This window comes from Puma concolor, chromosome D4 (genome assembly GCF_028749965.1).
Source record: "Puma concolor isolate L17-30 chromosome D4, mPumCon1.1.hap2, whole genome shotgun sequence".
Lineage (NCBI taxonomy): Eukaryota > Metazoa > Chordata > Mammalia > Carnivora > Felidae > Puma > Puma concolor.
In genome coordinates, this window is record NC_141679.1 from 60,622,722 (window position 1) to 60,647,264 (window position 24,543).

At 41.1% G+C, this 24,543-nt stretch overlaps 1 protein-coding gene across 5 annotated transcripts in view; it reads left to right on the plus strand.

The window, feature by feature from the left end:
• Positions 1-315: 315 nt before the first annotated feature.
• The window catches only part of TDRD7 (tudor domain containing 7), a 77,587-nt gene continuing 53,359 nt past the window's right edge, over positions 316-24,543 (plus strand). The window contains exons 1-5 of one of the 5 annotated variants that reach the window (XM_086683558.1): positions 316-457; positions 3,482-3,552; positions 16,348-16,560; positions 19,354-19,495; positions 20,461-20,674. In XM_086683558.1, the coding sequence (XP_086539684.1) occupies positions 16,354-16,560; positions 19,354-19,495; positions 20,461-20,674 (563 nt within the window). In that variant the 5' untranslated portion in view covers positions 316-457; positions 3,482-3,552; positions 16,348-16,353. Of the gene's footprint in view, positions 458-2,249; positions 2,269-3,481; positions 3,553-16,347; positions 16,569-19,353; positions 19,496-20,460; positions 20,675-24,543 lie in introns of those variants that run through there. The other 4 variants (XM_086683555.1, XM_086683554.1, XM_086683556.1 and 1 more) reach the window with 4 other exon arrangements.

Here is a 24,543-nt window from a genome sequence, read left to right on the forward strand (position 1 = left end):
GCTGGGTGTGAAGTGCCGGGTCCCGGCCGGGCCTGCCCGCGGGTACTTGCGTTGCCCGCGGGTACTTGCGTTGTCCACGGGGAGGCGCGCCTGAACCCGCCCCGCAGTCGTCTTCCGCCGTCGGCCCGTGCGTGGGCACGCGCAGAAACCGCTAGGCGGCGTCGGTTTCCCTCCCCACGCGCGGACGCCGGCGTGGGCCGACGCGGCCGGAGAGCCCGCGCGTGCGCAGAGCCGAGGCCGGGCTGCCTTCGGGGCGGGGCGGAGCGGGGCGGGGCAGAGCGGGGCGGGGCGGGGCGGGGCGGGGCGGGGGCTTGAGGTGAATCCAGAGCCGTGGCTGCGGCTCCGGCCGTGCGGGGAAACCGAAAGTGGGCGGCGGCCGCGGCTGTGGGCCTGGCGGAGACGGCGGCGGGAGCTGGGCCCAGAGGCGCGGGGACGGGCCGTGGGCCCCCGGGACGAGGTGAGCGCAGGGTTTGCCGCTGCGGGCGCGACAGGTGCCGGGCGGCGTCAGACGGGGTTTCGGGCGGGCGCGGCGCACCTGGGTCACTGGAGGGACAGTGGCCCGGACGGGACTGGAACGGGCCCGGGGCCTCTTCCCGGCAGTCGCAGGAGATGCCCCGCGGGGGGGGGGGGGGGCGGGGAGTTGGAGTTCCAGAGCGTTGTTTTAAATCTCTGATCGGACCCCTCCCCCGGCCGCTTGGTGATGGGCTGGGCGTCCGCCCGGGAGCCTGACAGACCCTCCTGCCGCCGGGCAAGTCAGTGCAGCGGGGGAAATGCAGCAGTAGGGGTGTGGACGAAGGGCGGGAGACGCTGACCAGGAAGTGGTTCCACTGCCGCCCCTCCGGAGCAGGGCATATCAGAGCCGCCGGCTGTTTGAGCTCGGTATTTTACACGGTGAGCGTTAAGCCCCTCAAAGGCACGGGCCTCTCTCTACAGACCAGCCCCTGCAGGCCGCTCAGGTAATGCAGGACACACATACTATACATTGCTCTCAGACCGGGAGCCCCGGGGCCGGCACACAGCTCTAAGCTAAAAGGAAACACGGATCCTGCAGGGTCAGGTGCTCAGCCTCAAGTTAATGGGAGGGGGATTGGGGCCCGCACAACTTTTCTGCTCCGTTCCGTTTGCGGGGTGTAATGCATTTCCAGTTATCACTGAAGCGTACCAGTCCCGCATAGTTTCAAAGAGCAAGAAAGGCGTATGCCTATATTAGAAAAAAGTCCTGGCCCCAAAGGATTCTGATGACCGCCTTACAAAACAAAACAAACTACTGATCTAGGTCACCGCCCCGCCCCCCTACGTCCCATGGTGCGGTGGGAAAATTGCAGAACAAGTGTTCTGTCTAGTGGTATAAAACAACTTAGAGACAAGAAGTGAAACTTAGACCCAAATTTCTAACTCATCCTGGGCTGCCTTGATGTGTAGGCGTTGCATACTGCAAACTGTGGGCTTTGCAGACCTGAGTTGGAAATCTGGGCTTCTCCTCTTACTAATTGTGGATGGCGAATAAACTGCTTTCTTTGAGCCTGGTTTTCTGTATTATCAAATGGAAATGTTTAACTTACTCCACAAAGCTTTTGCGAGGTAACTACTGTAAATCCTTTGATTTATTTTAATGGTCGAGACACGTTAGTTCTTTTCCTTACACCAAAGTTCCTATATTTTACCTAACTGGATTTCAGTTTCTTGGAGGCATCTTTAAGTTCTCTGGATAATATTCGTTGGCACTTGGTGGGGGGTTTTGCATTTCCACTTAGTTGACATTTCGGAGCATCAGTTACAGGCAAAGCACTGTGCTCTGTGCAGGGAATTGCTCCTGGGGCCAGCTGGATTAGAATTCACATCTCCTGTGCCTCGGCCCAGGGCCCTTTGGTGGCACACAGATTTCCTCTTTGCTAGTTAAGCACAGTGAGACGGTGAGGCAGCAGTTGGCAGTGCCTTCAGATTTCAGTCCCTGTAGATTGGAGATGGAACATAATCCCTGCTAATGCCCTTTTAAGTGTATTGGTTGAACACGGCTGAATGAACTACTGTGTTTTGTACCAAGACATTTAAACTCCTTGAAGGACTTCTCTTTAAATTCTCTGTGCAATAGAATCTTGTTGGAGACTTGGTATGAATGTAAAGGAAAATACTTTATAATCCAACTCTTAAGTGCCTATTCTGTGTTTGATCAAGCAGTCTTTTCAAGAACTGAGATTTGACAGAGTGCTTTGCATCTGGGCATTTTCAGGATCAGCGGATGAATACAGGAAGGACAGAAATTCCTTGGTACTTGAGTGAAATCTAATTTCATATTTATATGAATCGCTTTTTCTTTCTCTGTGCAAAACTTTTTTCTCTGCCCTCTACTCCCATATTTGTGCTTTTGAAAGCTTCATTCTTTTTATAATTTCCTCAGTGGGCCAAATGTGTGTGTGTGTTTTTACATTTTTTCTTCGAACCAAAAGTAATTGATTTTGTCATTTTTAGCTGAGATGTGTATACATGCCAATGAGAGCTTCTGGTCGGCATGAAATACCTAGTGACTTGCAAACATACCGAATATTTTAGCTGCGCAGCTGTGTCAGGAGGAAGCAAACCTGTGATTTCCTTTAGATCTTTGGATCTCATCTCAGAACTTGAAGGACTCCAGGGAAAGTTGAGAATCACAGATCTTGTCCATCTTCCTTATCACCCATCCATATGAAAAAAAGAGACCTGAAGTGACTCACTCAAAGGATCATAGCTAATTAGTAGCAGACTGGGCTTAAGACCCCAAATCCTAACTAGGTCACTTTATTATCTCCAGAGTTTTTTTCACTAATATGTAGATTTATGGAAGGCCCTTACTTATTATTCATAATATGTAGTTAGTAATGCATGTACACTTTAGAGCTTGAAATAATAATAATAATAATAATAATAATAATAATAATAACAATAATAATAGTAAAAACCCTGTTCCCTAAAGATACCCTGTGGGGGTAGATCACCACCTGAAGGCATTAATTACTATCTTTCCTTTTGAAAGAGTTGGTAAAGGAGTAAGTAATTCAGGTGGTAACAAGTAGACTATACTGTAATTGGAAAGAAAAGAGAACATGTTAACATGTTGCAAGATGAGAAATCATCCGGGAAGGGTCTTAGACCAAAGCCTTCCCTCTCTTAGCCTCAGTTTATTATAAGATGAGGGGTTTGGGATAAACTAGATGATGTCTAAAATTTTTTCAGCACGGACGTTCTGAACTTTTAGGCCTTGGCATGTTAAAATAGTGTCTTCAAGGGGCACCTGGGTGGTTGAGTCGGTTGAGCATCTGACTCTTGATTTTGGCTCAGGTCATGATCTCACGGTTCGTAACATTGAGCCCTGCGTTGGACTCTGCACTGACAGAATGGAGCCTGCTTGGGATTCTCCCTTTCTGTCTCTCTCTCTCTCTCTCTCTCTCTCTGTCTCAAAAACAAACAAATGAACTTTTTTTTTTTTTTTAATGTTGTCTTCAAGTAAAAGGACAGCCAGTTACCAGAAGTATATGCCCTGAGGAGATACTAAAAATTGAGTGGCTGCCCAAGAAGGTAAGAGAGATTACTTGGTGATTTCAGTTTACCCTAATAATTCTTCAGATGTATTTTGGGGTTTAGTGCCACTTTGCAGCTCAAATTTATGACATGAAAAATGCATTGAGGAAGATGAGCCAAACAGTACAGTTGAAAATAGTTAAGAAAAGAGAAACTTAAAGACGAGAAAGCACAGGTGAGAGCCAGAGCAGCTGGGCTAAAGGTCTTTGGGTGTAGGGAGTGAGGAAAGTCAGGCAATGGGAAAGCGATAACATGCAAATGATTGAGTCACAGAGGGTTGGTGGTAAAGGCTGTATCTAGAGGACACAGAAGCCACCTTCTTCTGAGTAAGACTTTCTCAGGATGATTACCAGGTGTATTAAAGAGAAAAGCTGTGAGTTTCCAAAATACAGTTTTGAGTGTGAGAATTATTTCAGGCTATTTAAATTACTTAAATCTCTTTCTTTTTTTCTTTTTAAAGGAAGATAATTTTTTTAAACGTCTATTTATTTTGAGAGAGAGCGAGAGAGAGAGTAGGGGAGGGGCAGAGAGAGGGAGAATCCCAAGCAGGCTCCATGCTGTCAGCACAGAGCCCTATGTGGGGCTCAATCCCATAAACTGGGAGATCATGACCAGGTGCCTCTAAATATCTCTTTGTTAAAGTTGGTCATTACTTTCCCCTGTTCCTTGCCCCACTTCTTGTACATTATTAACACTTTGGGGTCCTGTGATTTATTGTGTAGGGAAAAGAAAAAGGACAGAATGAAAGGATAAAATGAGATGTCAATCGCCACCACTGAATATTTGCAGCAGTGAGAGATGCTTTCGGATTTGGGTGCACACCTTAAATCAGAACGTGGCAGATCCCTGTTTCATGCCAGATGATCAGTTAAGGGCTGATCACGAAGTCAGTATTCCATAAGTCCAATTTACTTGCAGAAACCAACTCTACATTTGGAGTAGCTGTCTAAAAGGAAGCCCTAGTTGTGGGAACCAGAAGCCCTGGGTTCTTGTTGTGGTTCTGGCCATAAAGGTATATGAAACTTGGAATAATTGTCCTGGGCCTCAGTTTCCTCATTTTTTTTTTTTTTTAAACGTTTATTTATTTTTGGGACAGAGAGAGACAGAGCATGAACGGGGGAGGGGCAGAGAGAGAGGAAGACACAGAATCGGAAACAGGCTCCAGGCTCAGAGCCATCAGCCCAGAGCCTGACGCGGGGCTCGAACTCACGGACCGCGAGATGGTGACCTGGCTGAAGTCGGACGCTTAACCGACTGTGCCACCCAGGCGCCCCTCCTCATTTTTTTTAAAAAAATTTAAAAAAAAAAAATTTTTTTTTCAACGTTTATTTATTTTTGGGACAGAGAGAGACAGAGCATGAACGGGGGAGGGGCAGAGAGAGAGGGAGACACAGAATCGGAAACAGGCTCCAGGCTCTGAGCCATCAGCCCAGAGCCCGACGCGGGGCTTGAACTCACGGACCGCGAGATCGTGACCTGGCTGAAGTCGGACGCGTAACCGACTGAGCCACCCAGGCGCCCCTCAGTTTCCTCATTTTTAAACGGAAGGATTTAGAGGAGATGGTCTGAAGGTGCTCACCAGCATTCCATGCTTCTCTCGGCTCCCCACTGTGAAGTCTGCCCTCCATCCTATGCTGCTTTCCTAAACCAGGCGGGATACGGGGACATTGTGGGATTGTAGTCTAGCAGGGAATCTCTGCTCTGTGAGCCTTTGCCAAAGTAGTAAGTAACTTTTTGCCTACTAGTTAAGTGAGGAATCTTGGAGGAGATCCAGTGGCTTTCTTTGCAAGCTTTCCAGTTCGTAAGTATGTTAATGAGGCAAATAAGAAAATCTTCGGAAAATTCCGATGTTTCAAATTTAATGTGGTTCTAAAAATTTCTCCAATATGCCAATGCTCATTTTACTTTTGGCCGTTTAATGCATATATTCATAGGTAGTCTTCCGTCCGCACCGTGCTTCCAGGAAATGCAGGTAACTTTTGAATGCCAAGTACCATGGTAAGTACAGGTGACCACTTTTGATGCTTGTCATTTGGAAGAGAAGCGAGGAAAGTGCAATTTGTTGTGACACATTGTGGCCATTTTCTTAAAAAAAATTTTTTTTAAATGTTTATTTTTGAGACAGAGAGAGACAGAGCATGAGTGAGGGAGGGGCAGAGAGAGAGGGAGACACAGAATGCGAAGCAGGCTCCGGGCTCTGAGCTCTCAGCACAGAGCCCGACACAGGGCTCGGGCCCACAAACCGCGAGATCATGGCCTGAGCCAAAGTCGGACGCTTAACCAACTGAGCCACCCAGACGCCCCACATTGTGGCCATTTTCTTCCCCCTGAGGTCTTTGCTAGCTGATCTTGGTCAGTTTTTGAAATTAAAAGTACTATGATTAAATAATTCCCCAGACATAACTCCACTTTACTCTGGTGTTTATGATTCTTATTCAGCTCAGGCAGACCCTGTATTGTCTAAGGAAACCCTTAAGAATTTTAACTTGAGAAGCTGTGTCTAAAACAGAGATAACCAACTTTATTTCTCCCAATCTAGCCTAACTTAGTCACCAGGGCTTGCATAACATTCTCAAAATAAAAGTAATTTGAGTTTTTTTAAACTAGAAATTATATTTCTCACAACGCTTTCAGAGAGTAGAAATAAAAGGGGAAAGAGAGTTGGAAGATCAAAATGGCAGCTTTAAAAATTTAGGGAGCCACTTTAGGAAACTTGCAAACTTAATCTTTTGGGGGGAGGATACCTAAAAAATCCTGTCATTGAGGCACAGTTGAAATTCCCATCAACTTCCTTTTGTGCTTCTAATGGATGACATCCAAGATAATAAACTTAATTTTTATAGAGGAAAGTATTCTTGTGTGCTTTTTACAAAAAGTTCTTAAGTGTAATTTGCCATCTATAGAAAATCTTGAAAAATTCCATGATAATCATGGAATTAAATTTTAGAGCATTTTAGGGGCACCTGGGTGGCTCAGTCAGTGAAGCATCCAACTCTCGCTTTCACCTCAGGTCGTGATCTCATGGTTTTGTGAGTTCGAGGCCCACACTGGGCTCTGTGCTGGCAGCATGGAGCCTGCTTGGGATCCTCTGTCTCTCTCTCTCTCTGCCTCTCCCCCACTCACACTGTCTTGCTCTCTCTCAAAACTAAATAAATTTTTAAAAATTCAGAGCATTTTAAAGCAATACAGATTAGAAAATAATGATTTCTTTAAAGATTTTTTTAGAGAGAGCATGCGAGCAGGGGAGAGGGGAAGAGGGAGAGACAAAGACTGTCAAGGAGGCTCCATGCTCAGCCTGGAGCCAGACAGGGGACTCATCTCTGGGCTCCATCCTTATGACCTTGGGATCATGACCTGAGCCAAAATCAAGAGTCAGAAGCTCAAGAGACTGAGCCACCCAGGCATCCCTTTAAAGCTTTAGTTGTAACTTTCCTTTTGTTCATTGCCTAAAGTAGTATTGCTAATGTAGGAGTTGCAAATCCAACTGGAAGAAATTGACAAGCATGAGAATATGACCTACATCTGAACAAGATGAATAGTCACATTTTCCCTCCCAGGCTGTGCTTAACTACCTCTCACCAGTTTGAGATGTTCAGTCTCAGCCCAGGGACTACTTCTCCCTCCAAAAAGTTTTTTTTGCAAATAGAGAATCATAGTGTTCCATGAAAATAGCATATGTAAAGAAAAAAAAAGTCAGGGTGGGGAGTGGAAGGGAAGGATAAAGATACTTAATTTGGATTGCAGTCATGTGGTCAAGCCTTGCTTCCCAGTCCTGCCAAGTATAAGGTCTTTTTTTTTTTTTTTTAATGTTTTAAAAAACTTTGTGGAACTTTGCCTACTTAGTAGTTAGGCTTCTACCATTGGCTGATAAAGCATGTAACTACTAAGTGCTGCTGTGAATTCAGTATCGATTTGTGTTTGTGAATCCCAACAGTATATGCGCATTGTTTGGGAAACAGGAATACACGTAAGCGTGAGACACTTGCCAGTATTCAAGCAGTGCCTCCTGCTCATAGGGATGTGTGGACTTCTTACCATAACACTGTGTCCCTGACCTGGGCTTGCTCACTGAGAATGCTGGCTCAGAGTGGAAAGGCCCCGGGGTAATCTACCTGATGGTTCTCAACCACAGCCTGGTGATGCAGTTGGCTCTCTCAGCCAGTTCATAACAATCATGAAAATTTGCAAGTCATTTTTTAATAAAGTAAATTAAAGATGAGTCCTTTAATAGCCTCACATGCATTATGCTATATTTTAGTAAGTAGGAGAGAAAAGGAGTGTTAGGTGGATGGAGCATGTGGCATTCGTTCACTCAGTATTTATTGAGTTCTTGTGGGCGAGGCACTAGAGATTCAGTAGTGAACAAAACCTTACACATCCTGGCTTTCATGGAGTTTATAGTCATGTTGGGGAAGCAGGTGGTAAGATTAAGTAAAGAATCTTGGGTGGTGATAAGTGTTAAGGAGTGAAATATGATAGGGAAGGGGTGTAGGGAATATTGGGCAGCTGGCATAACAGTTCTGATTTGGACTAGGGTGTCCAGGGAAGACCTTGCTGAGAAGGTGACCTTTGAGCAAATACCTGAAGGAGCTGAGGCAGTGAGCTGTGTAGCCCCCTGGGACAGGACTTCCCAGACAGAGGGAACGGCAAGTGCCAAAGTCCTGATGTGAGGCTCTCCCAGGCATGTTTGAGGGACAGCAAGGAAGACAGGCTGGGTGGAGTGGAGGGAGTGAAACATAAGGGAAGGAGGAACTGAGGTCAGAGAAGTGGGGTGAGTGCAGATTGTATAGGGCCCTGGTGGTCCCTATGTGAAGAATCGATTCTAGGAGGTTAAGTGGAAGCAGAGACCAGCTAGGAGGCAATTGCCCCAATCCAGGCAAGAGATGTTGTTGGCATGGGCTAAGGAGGGTCACCATGGAGTTGGTGAGGAGTGGGGGAATTATGGATGTCAGCCTGTCCGACATCATGTGGTGATGGTGATAAGAGTTGAGAGCCGCTAATACTGAACTCTTTTGTTTTACAGCTAAGGAAACTGGGGCCTGGGAGAAAGGATTTGTCCCAGGAAAATAAACGCTTTCTGTGTGGTGATAGTGAACGTGGAGACGCCAGCAAGGGGAGGCATGGGCACAGCCTTCCACAATCCCTTGCCTCTCCCCACAAATCAAATCAAAATCAATATATCAACTACTAATTATCAGCGCCCCCAAATTGTTAATGTCTGGGAGGTCTTTGCAGGCAGCTCTTTCAGAGTAGATCTTAGGAAGGTAGAGGGGACATCTGAGGGGAAGTAGTCTGCAGTGGTTCTCCCAAGGGTGGAAGGAGTGGAAGGCTTTCATAGAGGGCAGCCTGTAGAACCAGTCTCAGATTAGCTTCTAAGATGGGATTACACTTGGCCTTTCAAACCATCCTATTGGGCTTCTCTTATGTTTTAGTCATTGGATGTCCATTAGTGAGTAGAACGTCTCTGTCAGAAATTTTTTTACCCCATAAATTAGTGTGATTGCTGCTCACTCCCTAATGTAGCTGGGGAAAAGTAGATCACACTGGGGAGGTAGTAATGGAATAGATGCTCTTTCCAGAAAGAAGGGAAAGGAGGAGGCAGTAGAAACTCCTTCTCAAGGTGAAGGGCAAGTCCTTCCTACTGAAACCCTGGGCAGGGGAATTTATAGTGGTTCTGACTGGGGAGGAGCGTGGTGTACTAAACAGTCTAGTCTAAGCCGATCCAGGTACACTGCTAACACCCAAGCAGGTGTGTTCCTACTTGTGTGCCGACCACCTGGCATTTTATCTACACGTTATATGTGTAGATATACACATATATCTGGAAATGCTGGTATACATAGATGCAAAGTCTAGCTTTACTCAGAAGAGCTCTAAATGAAGAGGTGGGAGGGACAGAGTTTTGAAGGAAAGAAGGTGGGCAAGGTGGAGGTAAAAATGTTGGGGAGGCTTGGCTCTGGGACATGAGTAGGTGATCCTTCAGGTTTTCCTCTTGCAAATGAAAACTTGGCCAGTTGGTTTTTCCGACATGAGGAAATAACCGTGTAGTTAAAGTTCATTGATCTTTGTTGAGTCAGGAACCATTACAAATCAAAGTATTTCTCTTGTAATCAGGAGTTTACTATTTAAGAGCCTGAATTCATACTTTAGATTCAATTTCCGGCAGCCTTGAGATAGAGGTCCCAAAGCCATCCTCTCTTACCTGCTCCCCAGCATACTCAAAGTGTGTTTGGACGTCAGGGGCAATGGAGGTGCTCAGACCCTATAGCTGTCATATTTTGCTGCTTACTCTTTAGAGTGCCTGTCTGTCTCACTGACTTAGAATCTGTAGCATCCCTGTGAGTGGCTTCCATATATGTTACAGTATCTTGGTTATTTCCCCTAGGCTTTGGTTTTCTCATCTACAGGATGAGATTACTTTCTTCCCAGAATTAGTATGTATATTAAATTTTTAGAAAATCCAAATCTCAGAATTTGTATAAGAGAAAAAAAATATGTATGTCTACCCAAAGACTTCTGTTCAAAGCAGCCTTATTTATATCCCCAAATTGGAAGCAACCCAAGTGTCTGTCAACATTTGAATGGATAAATGGATTGTGGCACATCCACACAGTGAAATTAGTACTTATCATAGCATAAGTAGTATTTGCTGAGAAATGGGGTAACACGGGTGAAGCCCAAGAATGCGAGGCAAAAGTGATCTATAGTGACAGAAAGCAGATCAGTGGTTGCCAGGAGATAGGACAGTGTGTATGAGAGGGTGAGAGTTGACTGCAAAGTGGCACAACTTGAAAGAGCTTTTTTTTTTTCTTTCTCAGAATTATTGAGATATACTTTACATGTAATAACTGTCACCCTTTTTTGTTTACAGTACTCTAAATTTTGACAAACTAATACAGTTTGTCAATCAAGACATAGAATATTCCCATCACCCCCAAAATTGCCTTGTGCCCTCTTATAGTCAATCCCCTTCCTATACTCCCAGCCTTTGGCAACCACTGATTTAATTTCTGTGCCTATAGTTTTGCCTTTTCCAGAATGTTACATAAATAGAATCATACAGTATATAGCCTTTTCTGTCTGGCTTCTTCCACTTGGCATGATGGAAAGAGTCATCCATACAGTTTTAGGTATCAATAGTTTGTTCCTTTTCATTGCTGAGTACTACTTCACTGCATGGATGTGCCACATTGTTTATCCATTCCCCTGTTGATAGACATTTGGATTGTTTCCAATTTGGAGGTACTTATGAACAAAGCTACCATAAACATTTAAAGTACAGGTTTTTGTGTGGACATAGTCATGATTTCTCTTGGGTAATTACCTATGTGTAAGTTTTTTGGGTTGAATATTAAGCATATGCTTTTGACCTCGTAAGAAACTGCCAAGATGTTTTTCAAAGTACTGTTTTGCAAGGCCACCAGGCATGTATGAGAATTCCGGTTGCTCTGTATTCTCATTAGCACTTCATATTAGTGGTTTTTTAAAAATTTAAGCTATTCTTACAGATGTGTCGTGATGCCTCATTGTGGATTTAATTTTGCATTTCTCTGATGAATAATGCCATTAAGCATCTTTTCATGTGTTTTTCGGCCATCTACATCTCTACTTTAGTATGTATTCAAATCTTTTGCACATTTTTAATCAGGCTCTTTGTTTTCTTATTTTTTTTTAAGTTAGTCATTTATTTTTGAGAGAGAAAGAGAGCACGCACGCACACATGTGCATAAGTGGCAGAGGAGCAGAGGGAGAGAGAGAATCCCAGGCCCCATGCTCAGTGCTGAACCCAGTGTGGGGCTCGAGCCCATGGCCAGGAGATCACCACATATGCTCATATTAAGAGTCAGATGTTTAACTGACTAAGTCACCCAGGTGCCCCTCTTTGTTTTCTTATTGAGTTTTGAGTGTTGTTTATATATACTGGTTATCAGTCCTTTACCAGCTGTGTTATGAAAATATCTTCTTTCAGTCTGTGGCTTGTCTTTTCATTTTCTCAACAGCCTTTAAAGGAGAAGAAATTTAAAATTTTGATGAGATCCAATCTGTCAGTTTTTTCTGCTGTGGTTCTAAAAAATCTTTGCCCAACTCATGGTCACAAAGATTTACTCCTTTGTTTTTTTCTAGACATTTTACAGTATTAGCTTTTTCAAGTAGGACCAAAATGATCTGTTTTGAGTTAATTTTTGAATATGGTATGAGGTTCATGTTTTGCATATGGATGAGTGGTGGTCCAGCACTATTTGTTGAACTTTGTTCATTGAATTCTTTTGTTAACTTTGTCGAAAATCAGTTGACTATGTGTGTGTGGGTCTTTTTCCGGATTATGTATTGTGTTCTTTTAATGTGACTGCTTTTTTGACAATACCCACATTACTTTGATTAATATACTTTTATAGTCTTGAAATCAGTCTTTTTGCACTGGCTAGGATCTCCAGTGTGATAAATGAATACGGATGAAGAGAGTGAACATTCTTGCCCTGTTCCAATCTTAGGGAGAAAGCATTCATTTTTTCCATTACATATGATGTTAGCTGTGGGTTTTGCACAGATATTCTTTATCAGGTTAAGGAGGTCTCCTTCTATTATTTTCTGAGAGTTTTTATCATAAATATTTTGAACTTTGTCAAATGTCTTTACCTATTGATACCATGGGGATTTTCTCCTGTAGTCTCTTGATTGTAGTCCATTACATTGGTTGATCTTTGAATGTTGAATCAGTCTTGCATTCCTAGAGTAAACTATAGTTGATCATGGTGTGTTATCCTTCTTACATATTGTTGGATTTGATTTGTTAATATTTTGCTGGAAATTTTTGCAGTTATGTTAATGAGGGATATTGGTCTGTGCTTTTCTTGTAATGTCTTTGTCTGGTTTTGATGTCAGCATAATGCTGGCCTCGAAAAATAGATTTAGAAGTATTCCCTTCCCTATGTTTTTTGGAAGAGTTTGTGTAGAAGTGTTATTATTTTTTCTTAAAGTTTTTGGTAGAATTGGCAATAACGCCATATGGGTTTGAGTTTTCCTTGTGTGAAGGTTTTTAACTACAAATTCAACTTCTCTAGTAGATACAGAGATATTAAGGTTATCTGTTTTTTCTTGAGTAAGCTTTGGAATTTGTGTCTTTCAGTGAATTTACTCCATTTCTTCCAATTGACCAAATTTATTGGCATAAATTCATAATATTCTCTTTTTAATATCTATAGGATCTATATTGATGGCCCCTTCTTTAATCCCATTATTAATAATTCCTGTGTTCTCTTTTTTTTTTTCCTTGATTAATCTACCTGGAAGATTGTCAATTTTATTGATGTTTTCAAAACACTAGTTTTGGTTTCATGATTTTTTTCTTTACCTTTTCTATTTCATTACTAATCTTTCATCATTTCAATATTGATTTTGGTCTCATTTTTTATTCCTTCCTTTCTTCTACTTTTGGTATAATGTGCTCTCTTTTCTCAAGGTAGTAGGTTAGACCACTGAATTGGGACCTTTCTTCTTTTCCAACATAAGCATATAATGCTGCAAATTTCCCTCTAGATATTGTTTTAACTGCACCCAGTAAACTTTTGTACACTGTATTTTCATTTATTTAAAAATATTTTCTGATGTTTTTGTTCTGAAGGAGGCTTCCTTTCTGACCTTTGTTTTAGAGGTATGTCATTAAATTTGCAAATACATGGGGATTGTCCACGTATCTTTCTGTTACTGATACCTAATTTAATTTTTTCTAGTCACAGGATACTCTTTGTATAATTTCAATTATTCTAATATTCTAAATTGGTCAAGGATTGTATTAAGTCCAAGAATATATTCTGTTTTGGTGAATGTCCCACATGCTCTTGAAAAGAATATATATTCCACTACTGTTGGGGTAGAATATTTTATGGATATCACTTAGGTCAGTGTGGTTGATATTGTTATTAAGCTCTTCTATATCCTTACTGATTTTTTTTGCTTACTGGTTCTACCAATTAGTGAGAAAGGAGTTTTGAATTTTCCAAATAATCATGAATATATTTATTCTTTCAGCTCTATTGGTTTCTGCTTCATGTGTTTTGAAGCACTGATGTTTGGTGCAGTCACATTTAGGATTGTTATATCTCCCCGATGAATTAACACCTTAATTATGTAATGTCCCTCTTAATCCCAGGTGATATTCCTTGTTCCAGTATTAATTAATCATGTATTTGGATTTCATATCTTTTTCTTTTTACTTTGAATCTATGTGTGTGTATTTAAAATAAATTTCTTGTACATAGTATATAGGTAAGTCTTTTATATCCACTCTACTGATCCTAAATTTTTATTGAGATATTTTCATCATTTACATTTAATGTAATTATTGTTGTGGTTGACTTTAAATCTACCATTTTGCTAGATGTTATGTCTTTTCTGTCCCCCCCACCCTTTTTTTGCCCAATTTTTTTTTTTTTTACTCCTAATTGCTTTTTTTTTTTTAATTCCAGTATAGTTAACATGCAGTGTTAGTTTCAGTTGTACATCTAATTGCTTTTTGGTTGAATTTTTTATCCTGTTTTATATTTACTAATGGCTTATTATTTATATCTCTTTAAAACATTTGTGGTGGTTGCCATAAGGTTTATGATACATGTCTTTATCACATTCCCCTTTCAAATAATATTATACTACACATTGTGTATATATACATAGTATTAATTCAATCTTGGTGCTGGTGGTGACAGTTCTAAAAGAGTTGATGTTTAATGGAGGGAAGTACATAATGAGTACTTAGGATATTTGCCATTTAACCTCACTGTCATTTGAGTATCATATTTATTATTAAGAGCACTCACAAATGAGCTGATATCTTCCCTCCTTTTTAAAATGGACAGATGAGGAAATTGCTAGAATTGTATGCTATTCCTCCTTTTTGTTTTTTTTTTAATTTATCTATTTATTTTGAGAGAGAGAGAGAGAGAGAGAGCGAGAGCGAGTGAGCATGTGCACAGGGGAGGGGCAGAGAAAGAGGGAGAAAGTGAGTCCCAAGCAGGCTCCTCACTGTCGGCACAGAGACCAATGTGGGGCTCGGTCCAACAGACCATGAGATCGTGACCTGAGCCATAATCAAGAGTCAGACACTTAACTGACTGAGCCACCCAGGTGCCCTTCTCCTTTTTGTTTTCTAAACCAGAGAAAGAATGAGACTGTCTAGAATTCTGTGCTGTCCAATTTAGTGTCCACTAGCCACATTTAATTCCAATTAAGTTTAAAATTCAGGTCCTCAGTCATGCTGGCCACATTTCAAGTCCTCAGTCACCACGTGTATTGAACAGTGCAGGTGTAAAACATTTCCATCAGCACAAAATTCTGTTGGATAGCACTGTTGAAGGAGGAATTAACAAGTTGTCCATAGCTTACCTTTCTAAGTCTGCTTTTCCTGGTTTCTTGAATGCCATTCTCTGAATGTATCACCATTCTATTTACTATCAGTCCAGAGGAAATATGAGTGGTTAATCCTAAAAAATGCCAATTACTGACTATTGAATTACTGGCTATTGAAGGCCCTTAGCCAGGGCCCCCACAGGTTTCCAAGGTACCAAAATTCATTTTTCTCTCACTTGACTGCTGGGTATGACGCTTTTGAATATACTATTCTTCTTGGTTCTTTCCTCTTTTTGTTTATATGACACCAGTTCTGCCTTTTCTACTTCTATCTCTGGTCACTCTTTCACAGGTTCTTCTTTGTCTTGCCTATCCCTTAATGACAGCCTTCCACAGAGGTCCATCCTTAACTTTATTTTTGACTCCCTGGGCCCCAAATACCATATATATGCTAAAGGTCAACAAATCCCCAGTTCAGACCTCTAACCTGAGTTCCTCATGAATATATCTGTGTGGCTGCCCTGTATGCATCCCAGCCTCCATATGTCCCAGATGAATTCACTCTTTTCTTCTCTTGCAAACTTGCCTCTACCCCATCTCAATGTGGGTCATTACTGTCTGCTGTGTTTCTGAGCCAGAAACTTGGAAACTCCCTCATAATCCAAACCAGTTAATCAATTTCTGTTGATTCTACCTCCTAATTACTTCTCAGATTGATTTTTTGTTTATTCCCAACTTCCTGTTTTTAAGTCCTCCATATTTTCAAGTGTTCTTACAAACTCATTAGTCTTTCTCCTTCCCATTTGTCTTCTCCACTACTGAATAGTTATCTTTCTAAAATGCAAAGCTGATCACTTTATTCCCCTATTTAAAATTCTTCTAAGGCCCCACATTATGTTTGGCAAAAATGCACACATGTAAACATAATATAGGGGTCTCTTCTGAGTCTGCCTCTTCCCACCTCTTCCCACCTCTTTTATCCTCGTCTTTCAGTCCTCAACTTACAATCTTAGAGTCTTCATTCAATCATGTCCAGCCACTTAACTGCCTGGAACTCCTCAGAATCAACCATCTATTTCTCTCTGACTTCTGTGCCCTTTGAACTTTCTATTCCCTTTACTTGAGGCTGATACCTCTCCCCATCCTCACCCCACCACACACCCTTTTCCTCCTTGCCTGGCTGATTCCTTCCGTCCGTCAGGATTCCATTCAGACCTCCCCTCTGGGAACGTTTCCCTGATATCTTCCCTCCCCAGATTAGTCTGTGTGCATCTTGGACTTGCCCTGTGTTCTCATAGTATTCTGTGCTTTTCTCCACCATAGTAATCTCCCTATATTGTAACAGCATTGAAAGTATTCAGTAACAATTGATGGTATAACCTAACAACTTCGAATGAGTTCACAGACTAGTAAATCATATTATAGAAACCTTCTATTGTGTTCTTACAGGTGAAGATGCTGGAAGCAGATCTGGTTTCAAAAATGCTACGAGCTGTTCTGCAGTCTCATAAGAACGGAATAGTATTACCCCGCCTCCAAGGAGAGTACAGATCCTTGACTGGAGACTGGATTCCCTTTAAGCAGTTAGGTTACCCAACACTAGAAGCCTATCTGAGAAGTGTGCCAGCAGTTGTGAGGATAGAGACTAGTAGATCTGGAGAGGTAAGAAGGTAATTGTGCATGTCAAGAGTCAAACCAATTCTTTTTTTCTCTTCTAATGTTTATTTTTGAGACAGAGACAGGCCATGAGTGGGGGTGGGGCAGAGAGAAAGGGAGACATAGAATCTGAAGTAGGCTCCAGGTTCTGAGCTGTCAGCACAGAGCCCAACATGGGGCTCGAACTCGTCAACTGCGAGATCATGACCTGAGCCGAAGTTGGTCGCTCAACCGACTGAGCCACTCAGGCGCCCCAAGAGTCAAACCAATTCTTAATTGCCTGCCTGGCACTTCTAATCTCCTAACTAGGACAGAAGTCAAAGTGAAAAGTATTAGCTAAGTGGTTTGAGATTGTTAGTGATAGAAAGCATCCAAGACACAGCCTAAATTCTGATGTCTTTTTTTTTGTCCCTCAGATTCTTTTTGATGTAAAACTTAGACTCTAGTCACTATAGATGAAAAAATTTAAAGTTTACCCAGTCATTAGCATTCAAGCAAAATAAGTGTACTGGAGACCTAAATGCCAGGTGTCAACACCCATGCATTATACACCTGCTACAACTGTTTTTGCTCAGGTCACTAATGACCTCCTGATTATCAGAGCTAATAGATACTCTTAAATTCTCATTGTTTGACCTCATTCCTATCTGTTCCTACTATCTGGACCCTAGTTGAGTCTCTAGTGGATCATTCAGCACTTTGATTTTTTTAAAATATTTTTTAAGTTTATTATCTATTTATTTATTATGAGAGAGAGAGAGAGAGAGAGAGAGAGAGTATGAGCAGGGGAGGGGAAGAGAAAGAGGGAGAGAGGGAATCCCAAGCAGACTCCACACTGTCAGTGCAGAGCCTGATGTGGGGCTCGAACTCACGAACTGTGAGAGCATGACCTGAGCTGATATCAAGAGTCAGAGCTTAACTGACTGAGCCACTGAGCGCCCCAACACTTTGATTATTACAGGCCTTCCCTACCATTCTCCTTGTCCTCCTTAATCCCTTCTTTCTCTAGGCTGTTCTACCCTTCACACCAATATGATAAGACTATTTAAATCTTTTAGTTTCTCTGGAAGAATATTTTATATAGAGCATGGCAATTTGGTGGTAGCAATGAAATGTTTTATTGCACATACCCTGTGACCCAGCAGTTTCACCCCCTGGTATCTCCCCAATATATGGTATGAAAGATATGGACAAACCATTGTCCAAAAGACAAAAAGCACCCACCTTACCAAACAGCCTATTCTTCTGGGTTCATTTCTACATAGGTAAATAGATATAACAGATCTGGGGTATTTCTTACCCAAACTGGTAATAGTTGTTCTGTTTGGGGGCATGGGGAAGGCAGTGGGTGGAGGAGGGAACAGGGGAGAAGGATCAGGAGAGTGATCAAAGGGAAGGTTCACCTGTGTGTAATCATTTTTATAAGGATCATGTCTAAATTAATTAAATACTATATTAATAATAAAACTTGCTTCAATATCCCTGATTCCTCTAGACAGATTTAAGCCCCCCTTTCTGTCTACTTGACACTTTGTAATACATCCAATATAGCATTTAACATAATGCTTTCTATTTAGTCTCTTTGTGTCTCTTTTTCTTCATAAGTTTCTTGAGGATGAATGATTGTTTTTTAACTCCAGATAGTTCTTAATAAATATGTGTTTGAATATATGAATGATCAAATGTCTCATGAATTAATAATGCCTCATATGGTTACTGTGCTGTAATTTACTCAACCCTGTTCTCCTATTATGGACATTTTGACTGTTTCCAGGTTTTGATAGTTAAAATAACCCCTCTTGCACATATTTTGGTATGTAAAGTTTTTTTTCAGTTATATTCGTGTAATATATTTTCAGGAATAGAAATACCGGGCCAAAGAATAGGAGCATGTCTTGGCTTTTGTAAAGCCTCATTGCTTTCCTGTTCTTGATTTCTACTTAGAACCAGAGCCTTTATCGCTAGAGGTGGCTTTAGAGACCATCTAGTCCCAGTATTCTACACACTGGAAAAAAATCTCCCATATATCACACCAATTTTTTAAAAGATGAAAAGCTGAGCTGCTGTGTTTGAAGCAGGTGCTTCAGGGTCCAGTGCCTCTGCTTGCCCTGCCTTGCCCTCACCGCACTGCCACTGTGAGGCTCCAGAGTTACTTTCATGGAATCTGGTGGCACCAATGAACAGTTTGAAAACCCTAGATCTAAGCCCACTCCTGTTTCATAGCTGAGAGAGTGTACTACAATGTGGGAGCTAAGCTGCTTTGTCCCAAGTCATCCAGCTAATCTGTTTCAGTGGCAAGATTAGGATTGGGTTGTCTTTGAGAGGTAATAAAAATAGCGATCATGAGTACCTACTTTGGATTCAGAGAGATAACCTAGCTGTGTCACTCGGGAAGGTTGCTTAACTTCCCTGAGCCTCGGTTCTCCCATGTATAACATCAAAATAAAATATATCTCACAGATTATATGAAATAATATGTGCAGATCACAGGTTTCTTTTGGTTCATTGGTTAATCCCATAGTACCTAGCACATTATAGATGTTTAGCGAATACTTGTTTAAGGAATAAATGAAATTTTCAATTTGAGGAGAGATCATTCAATGTGCTAGACTATTCTTGATGTCTCTTATAGAATGTAATTTTGCTCTAACAGTATCAAAAAGAGAGAGGGATGTGAATATTTGCATACAGCTTGAGTTGGAACATGTAAACTCACTAAGATCCACTTTTAAAAATCGGCCTCTAGGCAGCAGTGAATCTGAGAAATGTTTCTCCTCTCACCTTGCCTCTCGTGAATAGATTACCTGCTATGCCATGGCCTGCACAGAAACTGCAAGAATTGCTCAGCTTGTGGCTCGTCAGAGGAGTTCTAAAAGGAAAACTGGGCGGCAAGTTAATTGTCAGATGAGAGTGAAGAAAACTATGCCATTTTTTCTAGAAGGTAAGGTCTTTTCACATGCTAAAAATTTTAAATCTATCTATGAATACATTGTCATATGGAATTATGGAAATATTGCTTGTATTCATGATAAACACCTATATTTGTTAGCATTCATAGGTCAAGAGGGAAATCTTAAAGCTAGTACTGTATTTCCATTTGAAATGAAGTGAAGATGATGAGCATGACTCACTAAGTTATTACACAATGTGAGATAATTCAGTTTTAATTAAGCTTATTATGGCAAAGTGTTGTTTTATTCTTTTAGGTTTTTGAGGGGGGGAAGCCTCATCCAGAATGTTGGATGAACCAAGAACCTATGATTTAATGTCTTATTTAGCAAGTCATGTCTTTCATATTAAGATCCTCTATTTTTGGAAAAACATGAATTATATTGTACACAAAGGTGTTATAGGCAACTTAGCCAGTGTTTACTGAACAATTATCTCAGAGAGCTTTTAATCAGTTCTAAAACTAAATTCTCAAGATATATTTCAATGATAATATGAAGGAGTAGACCCCCAAATGCCACCGTGAGCATTTTAGACAAGGGAACAGTCATGGGAGAATGGCCATGTAGGGCTTCATGGCAAAGGGGGATTGAACCCAGATCTTGAATGAGGGGAAGAATTTCAATTGATGGAGAAGAAATGGGAGGCCTGAGATATGGCTGAGTGTGCTACATTTGTAGCAACATGGGGTGGCTGCCACTGAAGTGTTGGGTGGTGAGTAGAGGGAAGGTAACTGGCTAATTTAGCAGATGAAGCCACGTTTTGAAGAAATCTCATCTGCTGAATAACAATGTCTACTTCCCCTACTGACAAACCCTGTAGTGGCAACTTCCTCGTGTTCTTACAAACTATTCTGAGAATAGAGACTCCCAGAAAACATCTGGACAGGGGAGTGGCATAGTGACACAAAGCTTTTGGGAAGCTAATTGATTCCATTATGTATGCCTAACTTCACAGGAAAACCAAAAGCAACCCTCAGACAACCAGGATTTTCTTCAGATTTTTCTATCAGCAAAAAACCTAATCCAACACTGCTAAGAGACAGAGGAAACTCTCTTGGAGTTAAGTCTGATGCTGAAATGCCGCCTTACACGTTACACACAACTGCTGGAAGTGAAGTATTCAAAGACGTTCCAGTGCAGAGACATGTGACCATGTCTACCAGCAACAGGTATTTGGGCTTTGTCTGGCTAAAAGGAGAAGTTTGGTGAATCTATGATAATAAATGTTAAAAGCGTTCCGGATAAGAAGGAAATACTTTCTGTTTTACCTAATGTAAGTTCACATGTAGCAGAGAAATGCATCCTGGCTACCTGAATGTCATTGTCTGAGTATCTTCATTTTATATTTTCTCTACATTGTTGGTAATTTCTCCTTGTAAAATTCATTTTGAAAGCTCTCACAGGAAAAGAAAAGGCTCTTGAAGGCTATTCTAAGATGCTATTTCAGGATAACTTACAACTTTTTCTGAAAACCTTTCTTATAATTAGTTTTATAACTTCTAGGTAACATTCTTGATTTGCACATTCCACTGTGCTCCAATAATCATATCTATAATTATATAGATTATATATATATATATATATATATATATATATATATATATATAATATGATTATAATCATACATCCATGCATCAGCATATCCGACTGGCAATATTAACACAACCTTCAAGTCCTAGTTTGAGTGCTGCCATTTATTAGCCAGGTGAACAAGTGAAATGATTTCATCTTTTAGGGCTGTGGTTTGTTGTTGTGGTTTGTTGAATGAAAATGTTAAACCAGGTGACCTCAAAGTTCCTTTTCGGCTTTAAATCTTATACTTTTTGTAAGGTAATTCAGGTCAGCAAACTATGACCCACGGGCTAAATCTGGCCCATTGCCTGTTTTGTGTAAATAAAGTTTTATTGAAACAAAGCCACATCCCTTTGTTTATATCATTGTCTGTGATTTCCTTTGCGCAACTGCAGTTAAGTAGTTGTGCAGAGACATTATGGCCTGCCAAACCTAAAATATGCACTAGTGGACACTTTTACAGGAAACATTTACCCACTCCTGATATAGATGAATGAGTATCCCATTCTTTCATTCTTTTTGTGCCTTTATAAAACAAATTTTGTTGTATTATTTTTTAAGTTTATATATTTTGAGAGAGAGAGAGAGAGAGAGAGAAAACATGAGCAGGGGAAGGGGTGGGGGTGGGGGTAGAGAGAATCCCAAGCAGGCTCTGCACTGTCAGCACAGAACCCGATGTGGGGCTTGGATTCACAAAACCGTGAGATCATGACCTGAGCCGAAATCAAAAGTCAGACACTTAACTGACTGAGCCACCCAGGCACCCCATGTTATATCCCTTTAAATCGGTGTTCAAATATTCCATTTTGTGTAAAAGCTACACCTCCCCCACCCCAGCACTCCCCCTACTATACTAGAATATTTAGAATTATATTTTTAACTTAGTTAAAATTTTTTTATAATGGTATATATTTAGTGCTATTTATGGTTAGTTATAATTTTGATAAGGTCTAGAAAATATATAGTTAGAACTTGGATCTTGACCCAAAGCACTAGTTAGGGCCAGCGTGTGACTGAGGTACCACTGTCTCCTCTGCTTCCATGCCTCCATTTCAAGTTCCCATTTTGAATTGAATCTATAAAATGACAACAAAACCAAGACATACTGGATTGTGGGCCCAGGAGAACATTCTCTACCCCGTGGTCTGGTGTCTCCTACCCATCTCTTACTGGCAATGGGCAACCCAGGTAAGTGCCTTCCATTCCTCCAGGTAGGACCAGCAGTGATTGAGAGGGGGCTGTGCTAGCACCAAGATGCCCAAAGAGCAGGCCCAAGATCGTGCTTTCTGACCTACAGCCTAGTGTGTTCTCACCCTCTTTCACCTGGCAGCATTAGGTCCAGGGAAGTGCATTCTGTTCCTGTGGGCAGCACCTGATCAAGAAGGAGCCCCAACAGCAACAAGTAAATTTAAGTTAGCCCATAAGGGCTCTGAAAAATCAGTTATCGTTGGAACTACAGCTACAAATGTGGGCCAGGAGCTGTGTGCTAAACCTAAGCAGGTGATTGCCTGCTAAATTAGGGCTTTTAAATTGGATTAATAGTTTCCTAACATATGTCCAAATGTCCAGGATACAATAAAAAGTCACTTGTTATACTAAGAACCAGGATAATGACAACTTGAATGAGAAAAGGCAGTTGACAAATGCCAAGAGCAAGATCAGTCAGATGTTGGAATTATCTGGCAAGAATTTTACAGCAGCTCTCCTAAAATGCTTCAGTGAGCAAATGAAAAGAATTTGGGGGGGCAAAATGGAAAAAAAAGAAAATTCACCAAAGAAGTAGAACATATAAAAAAGAATGAAATAGAAACTGTAGTATTAAAAAAATGGGACACCAAACTAAAAAACTCACTGGGTAAGCTCAACAACAGAATGAATACGACAGAAGGAAGAATCCATGAACTCAAAGATAGAGCAATAGAAATTACACAATCTGACCAACAGAGTAAATAGACTTCCTTCAAAAACAAAACAAACAAAAGAACACCTACCAAAGCCTGAGGGGCCTTTGGAAATAAAACACCTAGCAGAGCCTTAGGAATATGTGGGGGAAAATAAGAAAAGATCTAACATTTGTATTATCAGTGTCTTGGGAGGAGAGAAAGAGTGGGGCTGAAAGAGTATTTGAACACAAAATGGCTGAAAACTTCTCAAATGTGGCTAAGGATATAAACCTACAGATTCAAGAGTTCAGAGAATCCTAAAAAAGATCCAAGAAACCCACATGAAGACACATCATATTAAACTTCCAAAAGCTAAAGACAAAAAATCTTAAAAACAGCAAGAAATGACACATCACTTATAGGAGATTACCAGTTTTAATGACAGTGGATTTCTCATCTATGACCATGGAGGAACCCTGAAGGAAGGAAACAGCACATTTTTCTTGTGCTGAAAGAAAAAACTGTCAGCCATAAATTCTATATCCAGGAAAAATATACAACAGGAATGAAAGGGAAATAAAGACATTCTCAGATGAAAGAAAACTAAGAGAATTTGTCACTAGTTGACCTACTCTTAAAGAGTGGCTAAAGGAAGTTCTCTCAAGAGAAAATAAATAATATAAGATGGGCTTGGAATTTCAGAAAGGAAAGAGCAGAACTGGTAAAAACAGGTGTAAATGTAAGATTATCCTTCTTATGAGTTTCTTAAATCATACTAGGTTGAAACAAAAATTATAACACTATCTGATAAGTGCTCAACATATATAGAGAACTTAATTAAATTTGCAAAATTGGGGGGAGGAGAGGAGACCTAAATGGAAGTAAGGTTTGTACACTTAGAGTAGTAAAACGTTGATACCAATGGAATGTGATGTTGTATATATATATTGGAATGCTTAAACCAACTAGTAGGAAAGCTATACAAAGTGATATACAGAGTGATCAAACAGGGGAGGGGCAGAGAGAGAGGGAGACACAGAATCTGAAGCAGGTTCCAGGCTCTGAGCTGTCAGCACAGAGCCTGATGCAGGGCTTGAACCCACAAACTGTGAGATTATGACCTGAGCCAAAGTCAGACGCTTAACCAACTGAGCCACCCAGGCGCCCCTATACCACTTTTTCTTTAACTATTCCTCAGTTGATGGACATTTGGGCTCTTTCCATAGTTTGGCTATTGTTGATAATGCTGCTGTAAACATCAGGGTTCATGTACCACTTCAAATCTGTATTTTTGTGTCCTTTGGATAAATACCTAGTAGTGTGATTGCTGGGTTGTAGGGTAGTTCCATTTTTAACTTTTTGAGGAACCTCCATACTATTTTCCAGAGTAACTGTGCCAGTTTGCATTCCCACTAACAGCATTCTCATCGACATCTGTTGTTTCCTGTGTTAATTTTTGCCATTCTGATGGGTATGAGGCAGTATCTCATTGTGATTTTGATGTGCATTTCCCTGATGATGAGTGATGTTGAGCATCTTTTCATGTGTCTGTTAGCCATCTGGATGTCTTCTTTGGAAAAATG